We start from the raw sequence: 25,936 nt of genomic DNA, 5'->3' as shown, positions 1-25,936 counted from the left end.
AAATAATTAACATGACATTAGAGCACATAAAGCAATGAATAGCTTTAATACATGGTACTTTAATTTTTTAATATATTTCATCATTTGCTTATCTTAGCATCCTCATGACATCCTGAGAAAGAAATAAGTAAGAGTTAGAGTAATTTTTAAGATCAAAATTAGGAAACTTGTATAGGTATCAGAATCATAAATAATAATAATAAGATGTCCCTATGTTTTGACTATGTCTAAACCAGGAAACTTCAAAAATCAACCCAAATCAAACATGTGTCACAAATGTAGAAAATGGATCCTACAGAATGATTTCTAAGGGAAAAAAACTGTTACAATAAACTAAAGAATTTAGAGGTCATTATTTACTTTCTAGGAGTAAAAATAATTTCTTCTCTGTGGAAAAACTTCTAATAATTTTAAAATCTATAGAGAGAAGATTTTTTTCTCATGCACACATATTCTGTATAACAAGTTTCACAAAGGAAAGAAGGATGATTAGACAAGTAAAAACTTCAAGCTTTAAAAAACAGTAAGTACTGACATTATATTCTGACACTTAATTTTTATTTCCAGTAGCAGTAGAAAATGTCCTGTAATCAATATTCCAAAACTGAAAACATTACTATTTTTCAATTTAAAATAATTAAAACATGTAAATTATAAATCATTTATACTAATTTTAAGTTATGTATTTAAATACTCTTAAAACCAAAAAAGCTTAATTGTTCAAATTTAATTTGTTTAATTTTAAGAAAACATTAAATCTTAACCTGGGAAGGTCTAAAATAGTCTTTCATAGCTCAACATGCACACCAATGATAGCTTAAGAATCTTACCAAAACAGCAGATACATGCTATTCACCTTAATAAATAGCTATCAAATATATGTAATATACACGTAATACTAAAATTGGCACGGGTACTAGAAGAGAAAGCAGTAGAGTTTAATATTCTGACAGTAAGTATTTATTTTATGAACTTTCCTAATAACCATATCACTAAATACTTTACTATGGTACTATTACTCCATATCTGAGTTATTTCTTTAAAACTTCTATTATAAGAATATTCATGGAGAAATAATATTTTGAAGGTTATATTTAATTCCCTATAATGACAAAATTTAAAAATCAGGTTCACGAACATTAAGTAAATTCTCACAATCTTCTATAATAGACAGGTAAAAATACTAAAAAATCCATCTTACATCTCACATTTATGATTTAAAAATTATTTTCTGACACTTATTAAGAAAGGGTAACATATATTGACCTTTTTTGGAAAATCACAGTAATAGGTCACAATGTGTTGGAGCATTTTGGTTTTAACTACTTTGCTACCATAATAAAAACAAAACAGTGAGTGCCACAGTGGATGTCGCTGACAGCTTAACGTTAGAAACAACAGAAAGTAGGTAGTAGACTGAGAAGTACCTAAAGGCAAACTACGGCAGCTCCTTCTTTCTTAGTGAGCTTGGTTGCTGGCAAAGAGGATATTTCTAAAGATACTGAGCACTTTAACTTTCTGATACTTCTTATTATGAGGATTCTTATAGGTCCTGTTGTATTTCTAATTAAAGGTTACAAAGAGCTCATTAATCTTTGGATAAAAAACTCTGCCTTCTTTGTAAAGAAGTGTTTTTTTTTTTTTTTTAGCAAATATAGTATTATTAAACATTAAAAAAGAAATGAAAATTATGAGAGATGGAGTTAAATGATGATGGATGCATATTAATTTATTAATAACAATGGAAAAGGAATTTGCAAAAAACTGAAATAAAACTTAAGATGGCAGAAAGTAACTATACTAATATAAAGGCAGAGTTTGGTATAAGTTTTGGGTTTCTGTGTATAGGTTATGCATAAATTGTAGATTCATATTCTATGGACATTTTAGAAAGAAGTGAAAAACCATAGAAGAAATCAAATTTATTTGTATACAATGAATAAAATCTTGAGTAGTCTAGGCAGAGAGGTAAAAAGGAAGGAAAAAACGCAAATTATTTAAGGATTACTTTTTTTCTTTGGGGAACAACTATTTAAATACAGGAATTTTACCCTTATTCATGAAAACAAAACTCAAGTGTTTGAATTTTTAAGCTAATCAGCAATTCAAAAGCAACTGTTAAAATAATTCATAAAAGTCAACATATAAAATATATTTCTATAATAAATAAAAGGAAAAGGGACACATATATGATTTAAAATAAATATATCTCTGGGAAATATAAGAAATATAGCTTTTATTTTGAATATATAGAACTTGTTGCCTAGTACAAAGTAGAGGCCTCTATGTGATAACTAACTGGGCTTGAATAAAGAAGGTAAAGAAATAGTTTTAATTGTTAGAGGAAACACTAAAATATCTATGCTTAATGCCAGCAATATCAAACACTATCAAAAGTGCATAAAAGAAGAGGTCTCTGTTTATTTCATTTACTTATCTAAGTATTTTTAGCATTAAAAAAAGAAAATTGATACAAATATAAAGACATTTCAGGAATGCAGCGAATGTATATAGCAGGTAATGTTAGCAACTGGAATGTTTACAAGATTGAAAGAGCCTTCAAAACATTTAGCTTAACAACTATTATTTGACAAAATGCAGAAGACAACTTCAGTTGGAGCTACAAACAATACTCAAAGGAGAGAAAAAGAAGATCTTAAAAACAAAAGGTAATATTTGATCGATTCCTTCAAAAAGCTCAAGGAGGAAAGTATCAAATTATACAGTATTTAAAAATTAAGCAAATTCTCAAGTACAGCATACATTATTTTGATAATAAAGTATAACTAAGAAATATCTGAAGATTGGGAAAAAAACAGGACAAAGTAAATTAGCTATAGTATTTCTTAAATAAAAACACTTACAACTTTCATAATTGATTTTTCCCATGCTATTGATTTCTGTAACTGCTGAATGCACAGAGCTACCTGTGCAGCACTGCGAGCTTCTGATAATGCCCTTCTCCATACCCTGAGCCCTGGAGCAATATCCTCTTCAATTCTGCATTGAAATATAGAAAAATTAAGTAGGTCATGTCCACATTTATGGTTACTGAATGTGAAACAATCATCACACTGAAAGCCAAGCAATGACAAAAACATGTAACAGCCAATAAGTATAAGGTTTAAGCAACTAAATTTGATGTAGTGCACAGACTGTGGCTACGTGCCTCAAAGCTTAGTCACAACCAGGTAAATGTAAGATCACTTTGCAGGATTATCAACGCACATAACAAAAAAAAAATGTTTTTACAAAGCACCATGCAAGTAGCATGATCCATATGGATCACAGACATACAAGAAGATACATAGATAACAGGCAATAGAAAATAGGCTCCAATTAGCAAAGAAGCACAATAATTTTTCAAGTTAATCTCAATAACCTACCCGTCACCATCACCACTAATGGATGGTGCAGGAGCAGGGACAGTAACTGTGCCCACATTATCCAGTTTGATCTGAATGGTGGTACTTAAGGGGCTCTTCAGATACCTTCTTTCAATGTTCCGCTCCAAATCAGCCAGCCTGGTTACAGCTATATCTAGGGGGTTGTCACTCTTCCGTTCCAGTGCATGTGCACTGCTTTCTTCTTCGCCAGTAAATTCTCCATCATGCTCCTTGCACAATTTAGAAAATGACTTATGTTCAAAATATACCAAGTCCTCCCTTTCTGATGCAGGTTCTGGACACATCCAACCCTATATATCAAAAGAATAATGTTACTATGGTTTCCTCTTGAAATGCCTGATGGGTGAATTACCTTTTCTTAAAATATAGCAGCAGACACCAGCAGATCTCAAGGATCTTTACTAAAAGTTTTTACCGTGTGTTTCCTAATGCTAGGTAGAAATAAGAACAACAACAACAAAAAATTAAAAGAAACAATTGTGAGAGAAGTTTGAAGAAGAAAATTTAAGAACTTTTGATGTTATGAAAGGTAAAATGAAAATCAGCAAAGTATTCTGAGCAACTTTAGACTAAATGCTTATTCATTTCATGGAACCACTTCAATGGAAATCTCTCAGTGGTCTCTGAACTTAGTTCTTCCTTTCCATTTCCTTTCCTTCTACTACTCTTCTGTATAGGTCTTTGTACTCACCATTTTTCTTTCAGCAGCAGGAGTTTACATGAGGTGTTACATTTGTCTGTGTATAGCCTTTATCTGTTGCTTTTAACATATTAACTCCACTCATCCTGCAGCTCTCATGTTAAACATCCTCAGGGAATCCTTTCCTGACCTATTTCAAGAGGGTAAGTCTCCATATTACAAGCTGACAAAGGATCTCTTCAAGAAAATTAGAGATACCAAGGGAACATTTCATGCAAAAATGGGTACAATAAAGGACAGAAATGGTATAGACCTAATAGAAGTAGAAGATATTAAGAAGAGGTGGTAAGAATACACAGAAGAACTATACAAAAAAGACCTTAATGACTTTGAAAACTGTGATGGTGTGATCACTCACCTAGAGCCAGACATCCTGGAATGTGAAGTCAAGTGGGCCTTAGGAAGCATCACTTCAAACAAAGCTAGTGGAGGTGATGGAATTCCAGCTGCGCTATTTCAAGTTCTAAAAGATGATGCTGTGAAAGTGCTGTGCTCAATACACCAACAAATTTGGAAAACTCAGCAGTGGCCACAGGACTTGGAAAAAGGTCAGTTTTCATTCCAATCCCAAAGAAAGGTAGTGCCAAAGAATGTTCAAACTACTGCACAATTGCACTCATTTCACATGTTAGGAAAGTAATGCTCAAAATTCTCCAAGCTAGGCTTCAACACTACGTGAACCGAGAACTTCCAGATGTTCAAGCTGGATTTAGAAAAGGCAGAGGAACCAGAGATCAAATTGCCAACATCTGTTGGATCATTGAAAAAGCAAGAGAGTTCCAGGAAAACATCTATTTCTGCTTCATCGACTACACTAAAGTCTTTGTGTGGATCACAACAAACTGGAAAATTCTTCAAGAGATGGGAATACCAGAGCATCTCACTTGCCTCCTGAGAAATCTGTATGCAGGTCAAGAAGCAACAGTTAGAACCAGACATGGAACAATGGACTGGTTCCAAATTGGAAAAGGAGTATGTCAAGGCTGTATATTGTCACCCTGCTTATTTAACTTATATGCAGAGTACATCATGCAAAATGCCAGGCTAGATGAAGCACAAGCTGGAATCAAGATTACTGGGAGAAATATCAATAACCTCAGATATGGAGATACCACCACTCTTATAGAAGAAAGCAAAGAGGAACTAAAGAGCCTCTTAATGAAGGTGAAAGAGCAGAGTGCAAAAGCTGTCTTAAAACTCAACATTCAAAAAATGAAGATCATCGCATCTGGTCTCAACACTTCATGGCAAATAGATGGGGAAACAATGTAAACAGTGACAGATTTTATTTTCTTGGACTCCAAAATCACGTTGACTGCAGCCACAAAATTAAAAAATGCTTGCTCCTTGGAGGAAAAGCTATGACAAACCTAGACAGCATATTAAAAAGCAGAGACATTACTTTGCCAACAAAGGTCCGTCTAGTCAAAACTATGATTTTTCCATTAGTCATGTATGGATGTGAGCATTGGACCACAAAGAAGGCTGAGTGCAGAAGAATTGATGGTTTTTAACTGTGGTGTTGGAGAAGACTTTTGAGAGTCCACTTAACTGCAAGGAGATCCAACCAGTCCATCCTAAAGGAAATCAGTCCTGAATATTCACTGAAAGGACGGATGCTGAAGCTGAAACTCCAATACTTTTGGCCACCTGATGTGAAGAGCTGACTCTTCAGAAAAGACCGTGATGCTGGGAGAGATTGAAGGCAGGAGGAGAAGGAGATGATAGAGGACTAGAAGGCGATGACAGAAGACGAGATGGTTGGATGACATCACCGACTCAATGGATGTGAGTTTGAGCAATCTCTGGGAGATGATTAAGGACAGGGAAGCCTGGCGTGCTGCAGACCATAGTGTCGCAGAGTCAGACACGATTGAGCGACTGAACAACAGCAAGACTGGTGGTACTTGCAATTTTATACTACTGTGATTATTGGATTAATCTTTCTACCTCTAAATTCCATGAGGACAGGGACCACGTCTGCTTTCATATTATCTCCAGCACAGTGAAGGTAAATAGTAGGCACTCAATATTTACATGTTGATTGAATAAATGGATGATCTTATAACTCAGCTTGCTTATATTGATCTTCTACTTCAAAATTCTTCAGAATTTCCCTACTGTTTAGCAAAGTCCACATTTTTACTATGACATTCATGTACCTGTCTACCTCTTCCTCTAGTGTTCTCATCACAAATCCTACACTGTAGTCATATTCCACAATTCACAACTCCACGAAACATGTCCTAATCTTCTAGATCCTAGTGCTCTGCTCAGGCTGTTTACTCTTTCTAGTATGGCATTCCTTGTCAAAAGCTGACTCACTTTCTCAAGCTCTATCTCAACTTCTGCATGAATGTCCCCTCATCTCTTCCATGTCTCTACCAGAAGTTGTGTATTCTTTTTCTAAATTCATGCATGACTCTTCTCTATGATCAGTTTAACAGATTCTGCAGAGATGTATACATTTCTTATGTCTCTATTAGGTGACAAGCTTTCTGAGGGCAGAAACCGTATTTTTACCCAAAATTGTGGTGTCTATTGTCTGATGCGGACTAGGTACTTAGTAAATGCATATCAAATGCAAAACAGAATAAGCATTATCCTTTTTATTACACCTTTTCAGAGATAATTATTTTATCTTATATATTACAATCAAGTCCTCTTCTTTACTCAGTAGAACATTTATATTTGTGAAGTAAGGATAGAATTATGAATAGTGTACGTAAGTGCATTAGGTAGAAATCATGTCAAATAAATCTCATTCCTAGATTTTGAAAGCGGTACTAAATTTGCCAAATCAAGGGAACCCTGTAAGCATAGTATATCTGGATCTCTGCAAAGCAGTTGACAAGACAAAAAATGAAGACTAGATTAAAGAAGTCTAGAGGGTTGAAAGTGAAAGTGAAAGTCACTCAGTCGTGTCCGACTCTTAGTGACTATGGAGTTAGTCCATGGAATTCTCCAGGCCAGAATACTGGAGTGGGTAGCCTATCCCTTCTCCAGGGGATCTTCCTGACCCAGTAATTGAACAGGGGTCTCCTGCATTGCAGGCAGATTCTTTACCAACTGAGCTATGAGGGAAGCCCCTGAGGGTTGAAAACTGTTTCCAAAGAATGGTGATTGTCAGAACTTGAATCACCTCCGAAAAGGTCCCCAGTGCTAATGGTCAAAGGTTCTGCACTTGGTTTGTCCTGTTAATACACTAGGAGTAACTTTGTTGATTGCTATTAAATCTGCAGATGATTTAAAATTAGAAAGAAAGTTTAATAATCCGTATGACAGGACCAAAATAAAAATAGTTCCAAATACTGAAAAATAACCCAAACGAAATTTATTAAAAAAAAATGATAAATGTACATTTTAGATCTGAAGTTTAAGCAACTAATAACAGAAATACTACATGTGCTAGAACTCCCTTAAAACCTCTTTGCAAAGAGCCTAGGGGTTCTTTATGTTTGTTTTTTGCTTTGGTTTTTCATTGTGCATACTTGGCAAAGCAAGAGTATGATGTAGATGCTAAAAAGTTAGTACAAATTCAAACAGCATTAATGAAGAATAGTGCCAGATTAAGGAAAGGAACAGTCCCATGCACACATTCAGACAGCGCTATGTACAGCTATGGATACAACATTTTAAGAAGGATATTGACACTGGTGTTTTTGTACATGGAACTTATTTCTGGTTGAAGGAATTAATTAGCTTCTAAAAGAGAAAACTAAGAAACAGACATAGGAGCTATCTTATGAAGAACTGGAAGAGTAGTTGTTTTATAAACTCTCAACAGAACTAGGACTAGAGATCTACAGATTCTTCTACAAAATAATAAATAATTTCCAAATTATAAGTAATATTAAAAAAAATATATGAATGCACCTAAGTAGTCCCACAGGTCACCTGTTTAATGTGTCTTCACAGTGGCAAGCTCCCCACGTTAAACATATAACTCTATTTTCTTAAAAAAAATCATTAAATCTTGTATAGATATTAAAATAATATTTTGCAGTTATTTTCATCATTTGTGTTTTTAGACTCTTAAAGAATATAATTCATTTTATTAGATTAATACAGAATATTTCAGCAATACTTATTTTATAACAGAATGTTAAAACATTTCACTTGAAAAAACAAATTCTACTTTTCTTATATATTTAGAACACAGCCAAGAATGTCTAAGCAGCTAGTAATGTGATAAGGTTAATGCACAAAAATATGAGTATGTCCTCCAGGAAAATGTTTCAGGCCCATACCCTGACTTTAATATTAAAAACCATGAAGATATGCTTTCCCAGCCAACAGTCAATTAGAACTAGCAAATTAGATGAATGAAGTTTGAAATTTGGGCAAGTAGAAACAATCAAATTTAAACCAGCAAGTAGTAGCAAGTGACCATGAGAGAGGACAAAAACAGACTATGAAAAGCAGTCACGGTCGTACGAACAGCAAAGGGCACTAGGTTCATTTAACGTAGGGGCCAAACCTCTTCACATTTCCTTAGGGAATCATTATCTAATAATTGGTCTTCACACTCATGATCCTGTGTCACCAAGATAATTTAAATCAAACTCATTATTCTCAGTTTAAGAAGGCAGTATAATGCATAACAAGCAATACAACAAATATGTTAAAAAAATTATGGCACTAAATGGAATAATTTTCATTTCTCTAGAAAATTAACTTGGTAGAAGAGCTCATTTGTTAAAGATGCCAAGTAAATGAGGCATTTTGATATTATATTATAGTACTAGGAGGAAGATATAGTTTGCTAGCAAAATAGATTCAACAAATGATAAATTTTTGCCTCCCAAAGTTGGTAATTAATTATGTTTGAGGCAAGAAGGGATATTAGAACTGCAAAGTGACATTTTTTAGAGCGCTTCAAAAATTTCCAAATATCACAGGATAATGTTATAGCATAAATTTCTCATCTGAATAAAACACAAAATATCAAATCAAATTACACAGAGTCTACATTTTCCTAAACTTTTCCAGGTATTTCACACTTATTCATCATCTATCCATTTATTCAGAGACATCACCTTATTATCAATTGAGAAAACCTTTACACCCCTCTTTCCAAAACTGAAAATTCTTGCGCAAAGATAAAGCCTTCCTCCTCCCTGTCCATCAGAAGCCAGTTCTGTTCACGGTAAATACTTGTGACATGGTAATGCCCAGTAGATAAATAAATTAATTTAAAATTTACATATATATGGAGTACACATGAATATGTATATCATAGTATAATGTATATTTGGATATATATTCTATAATTTTAAATTATATAGTATAAGATTTTGACATATAACATGGCTTGGATATAAGGAAGTTCGTCTATATGAAAAAGTATAGCAGGAATTTGATAGAGCATTATATGTATCATAGGTAAAAAGGTGAAATAATGCTTGTGGTAAAAAACCGCATACTAGAAATGACAGTTTTGAGTATCATTAAGGAGCAGAAAGATTTAGTGAAAAAAGAACACAGGCTCTGGAGTCAGACAGACTTGATTTGAATTCACATTTAGCCATTTACTATATGACCATTGGCAGGTTACTTACTTTGAGTCTTGTTCCTTACCTGTAAGATGGGGAAAATTAATTCAGGATCATTTTGAGAATTAAATGAGATAAAATGAAAACATTTAGCAGAGTAACTGGCACATATCAGGCATATAACAAATAACAGTTACCTTCCATCATCCTAAAAACAGATTTCATTCCAAGTCAATTTTACCTTCACTTGCAAACTTGCTGATGCAACTCTCCTTTCTAGATCTTCTACCTGTTGAAGAATATTCAAATCCATTTCCATTGCTTGTTCTTCTATTGACCAGTTCTCCACAATGTCTCGAGTTACCTGGTTTTCTTCATTTTCATTTAATTCAATAATGGCAACTATAGTTGAAAATAAATTAATTTTAATATCTGCTTTATTCTGTAATAATTTCTTCTAGACAGTGAATAAGATTCCAGGGATAACATATACGTATAACTTAAAAGATAAAAATGTATTTTTTGTGTGTAAACATAGGTAGATTCTTCTTTTTTTTTTTTTTTTTAAGCTGTGCCATGTGGCTGGTGGCAATTTTTAGTTTTCCAAGGGATTGATCAAACCTGGACCCTGGCAGTGAGAGCACAGAGTCCTAACCACTGGACTGCCAGGAAATTTCCAGCAAATTACTCTTTAAAGTAGGAACATCCTTTTCTAAGGAATAAAACAATAAGTCTACAGGTTGTGACAAATTATAAGAAAGTAATAGCTATTTAAGGAGGTACTGTTTGTTGAGCAAATGCTTACTAGTAATAAATTAAGCATTATGATATACTCAAATGTTTTAAGATTAAAGGATTAATTATCATAACTATGCAAGAGAACAGAAATCTCTCCTAAGTACATACCATCCTTATTCTTAATGCAAGCTTGAGTAATATAATCCAAGTGTTTCTGAATTTGCTTTTGTAATGCCTTTTCTCTTATCCCTCTGAGATGGAGCACTTTGAGCAAAGCTTTTAGGTCCTCTGGGTCAATAATTCTCCACCAACCAAACTGCATTTCTAAGTTAAAATAAATATGTAGATCTTTTTATAAATATATTGAATATGAATTAATGGCACAATGCAAATCAAAAGATTTATAACTAAACATATAATCCTCAAAGATTCAGTTATCATGTGGAATCTGTAACAATAAAATTAAGTAAGTGACTATAAACCATACCTTCTGGAATGGGTTTTGGACTAGGAAAATCTACTGGTTTTGCTACTTCAACAACTGCAGGTTGAGCTGAAGAGACTTTTTCATTCTGTGGTACTGGAGATTCACTTTTACTTGCTGCAACATTAGGAGTCACGAATGTATTACTATTTCCTTCTGACAATCCCAACCCTGATCCCAGATTAGGTAAAGGTGATGTAAATGGAATATTGGAAGTAAGCACGCCAGCAGGCCACCCACAAAACTGGAGTCCCATCATAGACACTCCACTTTTCACCTGCAAGAAACAAGACATTTTAGAAGTCGGACAATCTAAGGAGTTAGAAAAAGTGTTTAGAACCAGAAATTGTTTTTAAAATTCTGAAAAAATATTCTTTCACATATCACAATTAGAGGCAGACTAAATACAACAGTAACAGTGTTAAATTTCATGTTTTGTTTGCTCCTCAAAGTAATTTCTTTTTAGATAATGTAATAATAATAAGCTAAAAAGTAGTTAGAGAAGTCTTTAACTTAGACATAAGTAGTTCTGATGAAGTTTGGTGATAACAATTTTGGCTCTTCAGTTTTCAAGCCATGGCAGGGATAATTATAACATTGAACTGATTTCCCTTAAGAGAAAACATTTACGGGATCAAAGATTAGACAAAGCAACATAAACATGAGTTACAATTAACAGCACTAACCTGAAGAGGCGATAAAGCAAATGGATTGAGGCCAACGGGATTCTGAGCAGATGATCCAAGAAGAGGACCTGGGGTGGGTGAGGGTGACTTAGATAGTGGCTGAGACTGAGGGGTCACTAAAGAAGCAGTTGACACACCGGCATGGGTAAGTGATGTGTCATCACAAGGTGTCCTTGGCAAAAGGCTAAACCACTGCCTATTCTTTTCAGTTAATGTCTTTAACAACTGGTCATTGGGGAGAGGACTACAGAACTTCCCTGGACCACCTGAACTGGTATTGAACAGATTATTAGAGTCTGTCTTTTCCATGTTGCTTTGTGTTGCTGTTGATTGAATGCTGCCCAATGAATGTTTTCCACTGTTTTGATATGACAATGTGCATCCATTTGCACTACTATTTGGTTTGGGGGTCATTACATCTGACTCAGGAGGCATCTTAGCTACTTCTAAAAGTTTGCTTAATTTTGAAAAAGAGCCAGGTTTCTGAAGAAACAGATTTGTGTTATCTTTTTCTTTAGTATCTTCCTTTTGCTCACAGTGATCTGGATTTGAACAATTTAAAGTGTCCTCAGAAGTCTCGAATATTTCTTCTTTGATTTGGATACTTTTTGCCTTTTTTAGTTTTTCTCTTTCTTTTGCAATTTCTTCTAGTCCTAAAAAATTGAAAAGCATTATAAAACTTTATTACTCCAGATCAAACCAATACTATGTAATTATATTCTTTTACTACTTATCAAGTTACATGCATAAATATTTTTAGGAAACCTTTATAGATTACATAATACTCTCCATTTCCCCCTTTTTTATAGATTAGATTTTTTGCTCATTGGAAAATTAATATAATTTTGTAACTAATAATTACAAAAAACTAAAATATAAAAAAATTTAAAAGCCCTAATATACAGCAAAAATTACTATTAATATTTTTGAATAACACTTGCAGGCCTTCTATATGCACATACATATACACTTAAACCTATAAATTAAAAAACAAGTAAATCTTATTATATACATAATATTCTAACCTACGTGTTTTGCTCTGTAAACATCCTGATATGTCAATAATTACATAAATAAATAAATATATAACACATACATACATAAATACATAACTACATAAATTTTAATGGCTATAGAATACTCAGTGGAATACATCATCAATTTAAATAATCCATCTTCTACTAATGGCTATTAATAGGGCCCAGTTATTTGCTATTATAAATAAAGCTATAAATGATGATGTGCATCTGTATCTTTGGTCTTACATTTTTTTAAAAAAAATTTACTTCCTTAGGATACTTACTGAGTACTAAGATATATACTTTTCAGAGTTTTTGAAGTACGTTGTCAAACCAAAAGTTTAGATCAACACACATTCATACCAGAAGTAAGAGCATCTGTTTGCCTACACCCGCAAGGAAACTAAATACTATCAATGTTTTTTGTTTTTGCCAATAACTGGGAGATAAAAATTAAAACCTCCTTTTTTTTTCTTGATCGCCAGTAAGGCTGAATATCTTTTCATGGGTTTATTGGCATTTCTCCTTTGTGAACTTCTGGTTCATATTTTTGAACAGTGTTTCAAAAATAATTTATAAGAATTATTTTAAAAATATAAATTCAGTACTTTATTCAATTTGAAAAGTAACGTATGTCCAAGGTAAAATATTCAGTAATGACAGGTATAAATTAAACCGTTTCTGCCCTACTCCCTCAGTCCCTATTTCTATTCTTCAGAGGTAACTGTGGTTAATCAATCATATCTATGTATCCTTCTAGAAATCTTATATGCATATATATCAATATGACTATCATTTTGCACTATTACAGAAATGAGACACTACTATTCACTCTTCTGCAACCTGGAATAAAATCTTAACTTCTAAGCAATGCCTACAATGTAGGCCTACAATGCTGAAAATTTCTATAACCTCTGACCATTCTTGTACTTGCTAAAGCTTGCTCTTTTCTCCCCTTTCTTCAGCTTCTCAAACATGCTCAGTTCTTTGCTTTCTGGGGCACTTTGCATTTGCCGCTTCCTCTGCCTGGGATACCATTTTATTGACCTGGTTCCTTATCCTTCATGTCTCAGATCAAGTCATTTCCTCACAGAGGTTTTCTCTGATCAAGATAGGTTTCTTTGATCTGATAAAGGTTTTCACTTTATCTAGAGTAGAATCCCTAGCCCGTTCACTTTATTTATTTTATTGACATAGAGCTGATGTACAATATTATATGTCAGAGGTATAAAATGTAGTGATTCACAATTTTTAAAGGTTATATTCCCGTTATAGTTATTTAAAAATATTGGCTATATTCCCTCGGTTGTGCATTATACCACTGTATCTTACTTTACCCATTCAGTTTAGGTTATCATTCTATATATTTCCTTCACAGAATTTATCATTATAAACAATAATCTATTTGTTTCTTTTCTCCACCTCCATCCACACACCAGAATTTAAATTAACAAGCTTTACTTAAAAGCAGAGTGATGTCTATCGTGCTTGTTATTGGATCCCAAGTGCCTAACATGGTGGCTGCTATAAAATAGAAGCTCAATAAATATTTTTTGAATGATAAAACGAAAGGAGGGATATTTAATTGGCCTGGGGCAGTGCTCATTTTTGTTTGTAGCTACTCAGATGATGCTTATTACAGTTAAGGGAAAGCCACTCTGGGATATTTCTTTGTTTTTTAGCTTCAACAAGGCTTTGTACCTTCAAGTGACTCACAATTTTGTCATTTTAAATTAGATTTCTATTGATTATATGGTAGTTCTAGTTTCAATTTTTTGAGGAGCCTCCATGTTGTTTTTTTTTAATCTGTTTTTTAATTATGTTTATTTTTAATTGATTGATTATTGCTTTACAATATTGGTTTCATTTCTGCCATACATTAACATCATGCCATACATCATATTAATGATGTATGTATGTACATAACATGATGTACATACATGCCATACATATAGCCGTAGGAGTATATTTGTCCCCTCCCTCTTGAACCTCCCTCCACTTCCCACCATTCCCCACCCCTCTAGGTTGTTACAGCACCCTGGTTTTAGTTCCCTAAGTCACTGAGCAGATTTCCATTGGCTATCTATTTTACATATGTTAGTGTATATGCTTCCATGCTACTCTCTCCATTCATCTTAACCTCTCCTCTCCTCCTTCCCTGCCCTTGTCCATAAGTCTGTTTTCTATGTCTGCATTTCCATTGCTGCCCTGCAAATAGATTCATCAGTACTGTCTTTCTAGATTCCACATAGATGCATTAATATACAGTATTTGTTTTTCTCCTTCTGACTTAATTCACTCAGTTTAATATGCTCTAGGTTCATCTATCTCATTAGAACTGACTCAATGTGTTCTTTTTTATGGCTGAGTAGTATTCCATTGTATATATGTACCACAGCTACTTTATCCATTCATCCTGTCGATGGACATCTAGGTTGCTTCCATGTCCTATCTATTACATATAGTCTGCAATGAACACTGGAGTACATGTGTCTTTCAATTTTGGTTTTCCCAGGGCATATGCCTAGAAGTAGTCTTGCTGGGTTGTATGGTGGTTTTATTTCTAGTTTTTTAAGGAATCTCCATACTCTCTTCCATAATGGCTGTATCAATTTACATATTGCTTTCCATTGTGCCTGTACCAATTTACATTCCACCAACAGTATAAAAAAAGGTTCATTTTTCCTCAATATTCTCCCTCACCAGCACTTGTTATTTCTTGTCTTTTTGATAAGAGCCATTCTGACAGGTGAGAGGTGATATTTCATGAGGATTTTGATTTGATTGATTTTTAATTAATGATGTTGAGAATCTTATCATGTACAATCTGTGTGTCCTCTTTGGGAGAATGTCTATTTAGAAACTCTGCCTATTTTAAAATCAGATTGTTTTTCTCCTGTTGAATTGTATAAGTTCTTTATACATTTTGGATGTTAGTCCCTTATGAGATATGTAATTTGCAGATATTTATCCTCATTCAATAGGTTGCCTTTCATTCAAGATTTCCTTTGTTATACAGAAGTTTTTTAATATGATTAGTACCACTTATTTTTGTTGGTTATATTAACTTATGATTTTAATTAATTTTCCATGCTTATTTTTAAATATTTTAAGCAAACAGTTAAAAAATTAATTTTAATATTAATTTAAAATTAATATTAAATCAACACTGACATCAATTTTGAAAAAGAAATAAAGTACAATTGAAGCCTTCTTATACCCCTCCCTGATTCCATTTGGTAGCTACTTCTGCCCTGAGAGAAGCAGAGCATGACTTATATACATTATTCCAACACATGATTTTATATTCTTAATTCATACAATTTACATTCATAAGAAATATATTATCATGCAAACCAATAACAACACTGTTTACTATATGCCATCAATGCTTACATGCCAGCCACTATTCTAAGCACATTAAATGCATATTTCATGAACTTCCTTGTCCCCATAAGATTTTTGTTTTTGTTTTTCCTTGTGAAATTTTTATTGTTTTTTAAATTTATTTATTTTTAATTGGAGGATAATTGCTGTACAATATTGTGTTTGTTTCTGCCATATATCAACATGAATCAGTCATATAGTATATGTATGCCCCCTACGTCTTGAACCTCCCTCCCACCTCTTACCCTACACACTCCTCTAGGTTGTCACAGCACATTGGATTTGAGCTCCCTGTGTCACCACAGCAAATTTCCACTGGCAATCTAATTTGACATATCAGTTCAGTTCAGTTCACTCAGTCATGTCCGACTCTTTGTGACCCCATGGACTGCAGCACGCCAGGCCCCCCTGTCCATCACCAACTCTCAGAGTTTACTCAAACTCATGTCCATCGAGTTGGTGATGCCATCCAACCATCTCATCCTCTGTCATCCCCTTCTCCTCCTGCCTTCAATCTTTCCCAGCATCACAGTCTTTTCAGATGAGTCAGTTCTTCACATCAAGTGACCAAAGTATTGGAGTTTCAGCTTCAGCATCAGTCCTTCCAATGAATATTCAGGACTGATCTCCTTTAGGATGGACTGGTTGGATCTCCTTGCAGTCCAAGAGACTCTCAAGAGTCTTCTCCAACACCACAGTTCAAAAGCATCAATTCTTCAGCGCTTAACTGTCTTTATAGTCCAACTCTCACATCCATACATGACCACTGGAAAAACCATAGCCTTGACTAGATAGACCTTTGTTGGCAAAGTAATGTCTCTGCTTTTTAATATGCTGTCTAGGTTGGTCATAACTTTTCTTCCAAGGAGCAAGCGCCTTTTAATTTCATGGCTGCAGTTACCATCTGCAGTGATTCTGGAGCCTCAAACTTTTGACATATAGTAACATGTATATATATTTTAGTAATCTATATGTTTTCATGCTACTCTCTCCATCTGCCCCCTCTCCTCCCCCCACCCTCCGTGTCTGCAAGGCTGCTCTCTATGATTGCGTCTCCATTGTGCTGTGCTGTGCTTAGTTGCCCAATCGTGTCCAACTCTTTGCGACCCCATGGACTGCAGCCCAACAGGCTCCTCTGGGATTCTCCAGGCAACAATAGTGGAGTGGTCTCCAAGCCCTCCTCCAGGGGATCTTTCCAACCTAGGGACGGAACCCAGGTCTCCTGCATTACAGGTGGATTCTTTACTGTCTGAGCCACCAGGGAAGCCCGAGAATGCTGGAGAGGGTAGCCTATCCCTTCTCCAGGGGATCTTCCCGACCCAGGAACTGAAGTGGGGTCTCCTGCATTGCAGGTAGATTCTTTACCAGCTGAGCAACCAGGGAAGCTCTACGTCTCTACTGCTGCCCTGCAGTAGGTTCATAATTACCATCTTAGTAGAGTCCATATATATGCATTAATATACGGTATTTGTTTTGCTCCTTCTGACTTACTTCACCCTGTATAACAGGCTCTAGGTTCATCCACCCCCCTCATTAGAACTGAGTCAAATGCGTTCCTTTTCCTGGTTAATATTCCATTGTCTATATGTACCACAACTTCATTATCCATTCATCTGTTAATGGACATCTAGATTGCTTTCATGTCCTAGCTATCTGTGATGAACATTTGGGTACATGTGTGTTTTTCAATTTTGGTTTCCTTGGATATATGCCCAGGAGTACAACTGTTGGGTCATACGATAGTTTTATTCCTAATTTTTAAAGGAATCTCCAAACCTCCATACTGTTCTCCACAGTGACTGTGTCAACTTGCATTCCCACCCTTTTTAAAAAAGTGTAGTTCCATTGCTAAAAACAAAATGTTAAAAACAACTGCTTTATATGATTTGTGTTCTAGATCTAGATGTCTATGTGATTAATCAATGCCCTCTCTTCAAAGGATTGTTAAATTTCTATGTGGTATGTATTATGTTTTATATATCTTTCAACCTCCTGCAGTACCTAGAAATGCCTGGCATATACTAGGAATTTTAAAAAAACTGTGTTGAAAGAAGTATTTTGCCTCCATGTACCACCACGGGGCAATAGCTATATCCCAGAACCTATAAACACTGACATAACACTTTTGGCCCCATCAGAATTTAAACATTTGGAACCATCCAGATACAAAGTTCTGAAAAATTCAATTCAGATGGTTTACTGAGAAAGTATATACATTCTATTATATGCTAGTTAATGGAACAGGAATGGAGCCAGCAAAAAATATAGTCCAAAGGTAGACTGTAGGATTGTGTGGTAATACGAAACTCAAGTAAGGAAGCTTCATGGAGGAGGAGATGACCACAGATTTAAAATATGAACAAGATTTTAAGATGAGTGACGATGAATAAGGGTCTTAGATTGAAGCAAGTTACCTCCAGGGATACTGTCAGGATGGATACTTGCTGCAGAAGTTAAAGAGTATACCACATGTTGGAAAACTTGACAATGGAAAGGAACAGAAGTGAAGCAGCAGTTATAAAGGATAATATAGTGGAAGATCTTTGTTCACTAAATAAGAAAAAGAATAGTTTATGTTTGCTGTCAGAGAGTGGCAGAAAAAAATCATGGAGAGAGAAGGAACATTTATCAGAGCAAGGGGCATTATGAATTCAAAAGGAATGGGAATCAAGGGTTTTACAATGTTTATCCATAAAGGAAATTTGATTCTGGAAGCACAAAACATATTGGAGGAGTAACAGGGCTTTAAAAAATATGGTTCCTTGTATTACTTTGTAACAGATTAATAGTTCCTACCTTCACCACTCTCCATGCCTTCTACAAAAATCCCCCCACACTGGGGAAGAATCCAGTACCGGCGTCTGTAACGATCCTGGCCAAACATCATCGAACGTAAAGAGTGAGAAGCGTCAAAGAGCTTCCTTCTGTACTGACTCTGTTGCTGTTAAAAAATGATGCATAAAATTAAGCTCTGAGTGTTAAGTGCTGTAAAAATTAATATGTAAGTGACTTTATCACTCTTATGCCTTTAATAAAGGCAGATAAATTAAATAAAAGCAGATAAATTTCACTAGTGAGTAAAGAGAGCAAAAAGAGTTAAATATTACATTCCTGACTTTAATTTCAGTAACACTTATAACGACAGAAATCACTTTGAGGGTAAGAGGAATATTTTTGTTGTCATGGATTAAAAAGATAAGTTTTATTTTATCAAGTGTCATACAGTAAAGCATGTCTTACACTTGACAGTGAACAATGCAATGTGATCAAGTATTTCACTGAATTTTGGCTTAATTCTTACAATATATAACAAATAATATTCATATACATAATTGACCAGACCTGTATTTGCCTATTTTTATATTCATGCTATAAACCTAGGTAACATATGACTAAATTTAGGGATAAATTTGTAATATATATCCCTATGGATATAATATATAGGTATATCATAATATCAGTCTCATAATATTTTTAAAAACTCATTTTTTAACAGAAAATTCATCTAAAACTTTACTAATTCTACTGAATTCAATTTTTAATGAAATTCATAAATATGTATAGTGTATAAATCCAATGCAAATAAAATCTACAAACATATTAATATAAAATAAAACATAAGATGCAGAAACTATTACTATAAAGTTCGACTAAATTTTAGAAGTAATTAATTCCAAGATATAAAACCATGTAATTGGTGGTATTTTGTATTTAAAAGAAGAGCTGAAGAATATAGGCCCTGGTTAAGTTTAGTATCATGTCTTAAGAGACAGGTTTTTAACCTTGGCATTAACTTTTTAAGGTATAACTATAAGAATGTTTCTAAATCTCAGTTTAATTAGTTACAAGGAGCCTGTTTTTATTTAGCAGCCAGAAAAATTAATTCCATTCAAGGTGGATTTTTGAAGTGCTGCCAAAAAAAAGAAAAAAAAAAGTCTGAAAAATGCTTACTTTACTCAGTTTTTCAATCTGTTTTTCTAGCTCTTCCACACTTGCTGCTTGGTCACCTTCATCCTATACATAACAAAATACAGTATCATTTACATTTTTAAGATTTATTTAATCAATCAGCAAATATTTAGTGAAAGCCTCCTATATGCAAAGTACAAGGACAGGCACAATGGAAGTGAAAAAGACTCAGTTCTTGGTCTTGATAGAGCATTAACCTGGTAGGGAGACACATAAAACATTACACTAATAAATAAAAACTGCCAAACAGCAGAAATCTCTATGAACCTCAAGAGAGGTAGAGATTAAGAGTCATGGAGCTCAGGGAAGGGTGAGATTAATTCTAGTGGGAACCTATACCAAGGAAGGCTATACGGAAGAAGTTGTGTTTTAGCTTTGTTAGGTATCGATTCATCAGAGAAAAGAGGACATGGAAAGTTTGAAGTGAAGAGATAAGGAGGAAGATGAGGCAAAGATGACTTTGGGGCTACACTGTCTAGAGCTGTAAATGCTTGGCAATGGACAATAATATGATCCTTTGAGGGAGACTAAATATCAGAACTATGCTTTACAAAGATTAGTATGGTAATAGCTGTAAGATGGCCTGGAGCAGGGAAAGGACTACAACTGGCAAATCTAGTTAGTAGATAATTGCAGTAATTCAAGAGGAAAAGAGGATGTGGGTCTTACTAGGATAAAAGGAATAGAAAAGGAGAAAAGGAAATGGATATAAGAGATATAGTTAGAACTGTTAAATTCTGGCAACTCATGCGTGTGAGGCAGAGAGGGGTGAAGGAGATGAAGGAAGGAGTAAACTATGATATTAAGGTTTTAAATCTGGGAGACTGCAAAAATACTGGTACATTAACTGAAAGAGTCATTTTACAGCAAAAAAAGAGTAAGTTGTACTCTGAACACATTGAACTTTTAGAATAATCATCTCTTCTATAAATGGTACTGATTTCATAAATAGAAATTTTGCAATTATATGAAATGTTTCATTCTAAAAAATAAATATGGGAAAGCAACACCCAATGTATATCTTTTAGAGGGAAAGCATGAATTAGTATAAGGTATATGTACTTCAAGTGAAAGTGAAAGTGTGCTCAGTTGTATCCAACTCTTTGCGACCCCATGGACAATAGCCTACCAGGCTCCTCCGTCCATGGGATTTTCCAGGCAAGAATACTGGAGTGGGTTGCCATTTCCTTCTCCACGAGATCTTCTTGATCCAGGGATTGAACCCAGGTCTCCCACATTATAGGCAGATACTTTACCATCTGAGCCACCAGGAAGTCCTTATGTACTTCACTGGACCTCAGCTGCAGCATAGGCTACATATATAGGCAAATCATTTAACTCTCCCAAAACTTTTTCCTAATCTGTAAATTGGTGATAACATTATCTGTAACATGGGACTTCTGTGAGAACTAAGAACAATTCTGGGGCTTCCCAGGTGGCTCAGTGGTAAAGAATCTGCCTGCTAAGCAGGAGATGCGGGTTTGATCTCTGGGCTGGGAAGATCCCCTGGAGAAGGAAACTGGCAATTCACTCCAGTATTCTTGTCGGGAAAAATCTCATGGACAGAGGAGCCTGGCAGGCCCAAGGGGTCATGAAAGAGTTGGACATGACTTAGCGACTAAACAACAACAAAGAACAGATCTGAAAGCAACTAGCAAATTTTCTGGTACATAACATATAAATAAGGCTATTTTCTTTCTTTCTGAAAGATGTACTTTAACGAGAAACTGCAGGTACGTCTCCGATTTAAAAAATATAAGCACTTGTTTTTGGTGTTCACTTTTAATAAGGCTTTTTTAAAAGTCATAATGCCACCAACCATTCTCACAAACAGATATTTCTAAACCAGTATAGTTATCTCCCCAGTAAAAGGAAGGGAAAGGAAAACTTCAATAGTTTTACCATTAGCTATCTATGCTTTACCCAAATTTATGAGACCCAATTTCCAAAGGCGTTTAGGCATATTATTTATGGTAATAACATCATTTCTGTTTAAAAGAGAATAGGCCTAATGATCCTTAAATCTTGACTCTTTAATTAAATAGATACTTAACAGCTGTATGACTATGTAGTGTTCTTTTGACCAGCAGGATAAATGTTTGATAATTTGCTTATATAGAAAACAATTCAATCAACAAATATTTGAAATAAGACATCAAAGTAACTAACTATATATTACTCAAATTAACTAACTACCATTTCTAAGACTTTTCTTATAAAAAAAAAGAAGTAAAATATCTACTAAGGTTTTATTTAAAGGAGTTTTGGTTAATATTCCTCATAATTTTAAGAGATATGAAGAATCTGAAAAGCCAGAGAGAAAGGCAATAACAGCAAAATTAAGAATACAGAATCTATGCCTGCCTGCTTTCCCAATCAGAAGAGAAGGCTGTTATATGTCCCTCTGTGTCGAAGTTTAATTGTCCACATAATCTCCTACACACCACCTTGTGAGGTTAAAGTTCACGAAGATCTCAACACAAACCTAAGGATCAGGGAGAGTTCATATGTTGAAGGAATGAAGAGTGAAGAAAGGAGGGAATCACCCTTAAGACAAAGGGCTGTGACTTAAAGGGCATTATCTTCTAATTCAGTGGTCCCCAACCTTTTTGGCACCAGGGACTGGTTACGTGGAAGACAATTTTTCCACAGACTTGGAGCGGGGATGATTTGGGGATGATTCAAGCTTATTACATTTATTGTGCACTTTATTCCTATTACTATTAAATCAGCTCCACTTCAGATCATCAGGCATTAGATCCCAGACCCCTGTTCTAACTGAAAGGGATCACATGGGTCTCAGTGGAAAGGCTCCTGCAATTAGTCCTTTATGTGGTATTAACAACTGACACCATGTATACTTAATCAAGAAGCCAAACCTATTTTTGGAGGAAAATCAATTGGATTCTTTAAAAAGTTAACCTTTAATTTTATTAGGAAATTGGTAAGTGGCTACAAATTCTTCATTATAAAGAAAAACTCTCAAATCATGTAAAAGAAATGTTTCTTTGGTCTCTTAGATCCTAAAATATTACTTATTTTCAAACACTTTTAAACTGTTTTCTCACTTTAATAACAAGATACACATTTGCCAGGATTTTGATCAATCTAATTAACTCTATAATTCAATGTTCATAAAAATAAAATACTACTTTAAAATGACACATCCAGTCTTAAAATGTCAATAATGATTTTTAAATCATTAATACTGATTTTTAATAGTTCTTTTATCTCCCTTAAAGAAAACAATTTAGAGTTTGTTAATTCTCCATGTGAAAAATGCCAAATGAAACACAATTTCTGTAAATAAATTCTAGTTTAATGGCATGACTATCCATTAGAATGCACTGATATCCGAACACAAAGTTGTCACATTTATGAGAGCTAACACTTTAAAATAATTATAATATTAAGTGCTGAAATGTTATGCTAATTCTGTTTTTTAAAAAGGTGATTAATATTGATCAAAAAGGTTTAATTTCTGCTAAACAGCTCCACTTGCCAAAGAAAGCAGACTGGTTATAAATAGTATCTTTGGGTAATTACAGTTGATACCCAAATTATATACCCTTTTGTCACAGCATGAGAGTATTTGATCAAGTGATTTCAGAAGTACAACATTATGAAGTAATTCCTGCAAGGATCTCACAGTAGTCTCCTTTTCAGCCTGCTACTCTTAAAATAAGTAAAGCTCACTCTAGCAAATCATTCTGGTTTAAAATATGTAATTTGTGAAAATATTTTGCATTTATGCTATTTTTTACTTAAGAGAATTGTATAGCATATGATTTTATAAATTACACTATTATCCAGATTAAGTAAAAATTTGATTTAGTAATATCATTGGTCTTGATCAGATATTATTTTCACATAATATATCAATAATTCATCTTTCTAAGCTTTATTTCTCCAGCAATAAGGAGTTGATACAAAAAAGGAAGAGTTTTTTCTAGACTTCCTTCACTAAATAATCCTGGCTTTGAAGGAAGAATGCTTGGCTGTATTTGTTTTTGGAATGCCATTTCTTCAACCCTATCAATATTTCTAGCATTCTTTTCTTGTAAAAGGTAAACATCAACCTTTATCTCCTTTTTATACATGTCCATTTCCATGGCTTATGGTAGCTTTCCTTAAAAACACACACACACACACACACACACTCCTCCATTACCTTGCCTTCTTCCCTTTAGCCTACTCTTCAAAGTTATTCCACCTATCTCTACCTTAACAGAATCCCTCTAATATCTCTAGGGACCATATACTATTAATTATTTTCTTGTATTGCTTTAATCATCCACACCTATCTCTCATTTTACTGACTCTCCCTTCAACCAAAAATAGTCTCAAAACTTCTGCATCTGAAAAATCCCTGGTCTTTGTCCTCCTCTAGGAACTACCCTTTCTTTTGAGGTATAATGCTTGAGACAATCATGTTCACTTTCTCACTTTTCATTGTTTTTCACTTTTCAAAGCCTTGCTTTGGCTCTCACCCCTCTAAAGAAATGGTGCTGGCATTGGTTACTAAACACCTCTGTGATGGCGAATACAACAAACACATTCAGCCCTCCTCACATTACCCTCCTGTTCCTTTAACGTTAAAAAAATAATAATGACAATTGGATTTATTTATTTATTTTTGGCTGTCCTGGGTCTTTGTTGCTGCGTGGGTCTTCTATAGTTGCGGAGAGCGGGGCTTACTCTCTAGCTGTGGCGTGCGGACTTCTCACTGCGGTGGCTTCTCTTGTTGTGGAGCTCGAGCTCTAGAGCATATGGGCTCAGCAGCTGTGGCTCGGGGGCTCCAGAGGACCGGCTCGCTAGTTGTGGTGCACAGGCCTAGCTGCTCTGCAGCATGTGGAATCTTCCCAGATCAGGGATTGAATCTGTGTCTCCAGCATTGGCACACAGATTCTTTACCACTGAGCCATCAGGGAAAGCCCTCCCTTAACACTGTTTATAATTCCCTCTTTTTAAAAATGTTTAATTTTCTTGATTCTTTTTATTATTACATGTGTGGAAAAGAGTTAACATTGTAGGTCTTTGAAAGCATTGAAAGATTGGCTTACAAAGCCGACCCTTGGCTAGCATCTGGAAACCTGAATTTTGGAGGGTTCCCCAACCCAGAGTGACAAGAATAGCTTGCTGGACCTAAACTGCGCTAACAGTGTGGTTTATACCAAACACCTACTTTTTTGTGGAGGAGGGGAGGCTGGAGTTTTGGCACCTTCTATGCAGAGGGTGCCTATGTGGCCATCCCTGTATAAAACTCTGGGCACAGTATCTATTGAACTTCCTTAGAACAAAACATTTCAGTTGCGACACAATTTAAATGTCACAACACAGTGCTAGGAGAATTAAGCCCATTCTTTGTGACTCTAGTGGGAAAAGACTCTTGAAAGCTGGGACTGATTTCCTCTGGACATTGACCCATATGCCATTTCTCTTTAATGGTTTTGCTTTGTTTTTCCTTTTGCTGCAATAACTTGTAGCCATAGCATGACCAGAAGCTGACTTCTGTGAGTCATCCTAGTGAGTCAGACTTTGGAGGCGGTCTTGGTCTTGGCAATCCCTGACCCACTACAGAAATTTTCTACCTTTGTTCATTCTTCAACAAGAAGTCCTGAAGGCTCTTCTTAAACACTGACATTCCCTGAGGTTCCAATCTCATTACTACTCTCACTAACAAACCAATTCTGTGCAAACTAATCCAACTCATTATTTAAACTATTGTCTATGTACTAATAACCTCCAGATCTACATTTTCAAGACCGAACTCTTCTCCAGGCTTTGGGTTTTTAATCCAACTGACTGCTAAACTGCTCAGGCACCTCAAATTCAACATGTTCAAAATAAAACCTAGTATCATTTCCTAACTTCAGATATTTGTTCTATATTCCTCTACTCGGCTGTCATCTATTTACTCTGCTCCTTCTGGATTCTTCTCTTTTTTTAATGGCCAATGCAGTCTTTTGTTTTGTTTTTCTTAAAGCATTATTTATTTATCTTTGGCTGCACTGGGTCTTCATTGCTTTGTGTGGGCTTCCTCTAGTTGCG

The 25,936-nt window shown here is 34.7% G+C and overlaps 1 protein-coding gene across 21 annotated transcripts in view; it reads right to left on the bottom strand.

Annotated features, from left to right (window-relative positions):
- Positions 1–25,936, bottom strand: part of BAZ2B (bromodomain adjacent to zinc finger domain 2B) — a 313,340-nt gene that overhangs the window by 13,660 nt on the left and 273,744 nt on the right. For 16 of the 21 annotated variants that reach the window (XM_061135321.1, XM_061135323.1, XM_061135319.1 and 13 more), the window contains 8 exons: positions 19,868–19,930; positions 18,713–18,857; positions 11,511–12,163; positions 10,828–11,101; positions 10,509–10,664; positions 9,844–10,004; positions 3,387–3,697; positions 2,865–3,000 (listed from right to left, as the gene is read on the bottom strand). In XM_061135321.1, the coding sequence (XP_060991304.1) occupies positions 2,865–3,000; positions 3,387–3,697; positions 9,844–10,004; positions 10,509–10,664; positions 10,828–11,101; positions 11,511–12,163; positions 18,713–18,857; positions 19,868–19,930 (1,899 nt within the window). The remainder of the gene's footprint in view (positions 1–2,864; positions 3,001–3,386; positions 3,698–9,843; positions 10,005–10,508; positions 10,665–10,827; positions 11,102–11,510; positions 12,164–18,712; positions 18,858–19,867; positions 19,931–25,936) is intronic. The other 5 variants (XM_061135329.1, XM_061135330.1, XM_061135333.1 and 2 more) reach the window with 1 other exon arrangement.

This window comes from Dama dama, chromosome 33 (genome assembly GCF_033118175.1).
Source record: "Dama dama isolate Ldn47 chromosome 33, ASM3311817v1, whole genome shotgun sequence".
NCBI classification, from domain to species: Eukaryota; Metazoa; Chordata; class Mammalia; order Artiodactyla; family Cervidae; genus Dama; species Dama dama.
Note: the sequence above shows the minus strand (reverse complement) of the source record. Positions and strands in the feature narration are given on the sequence as shown.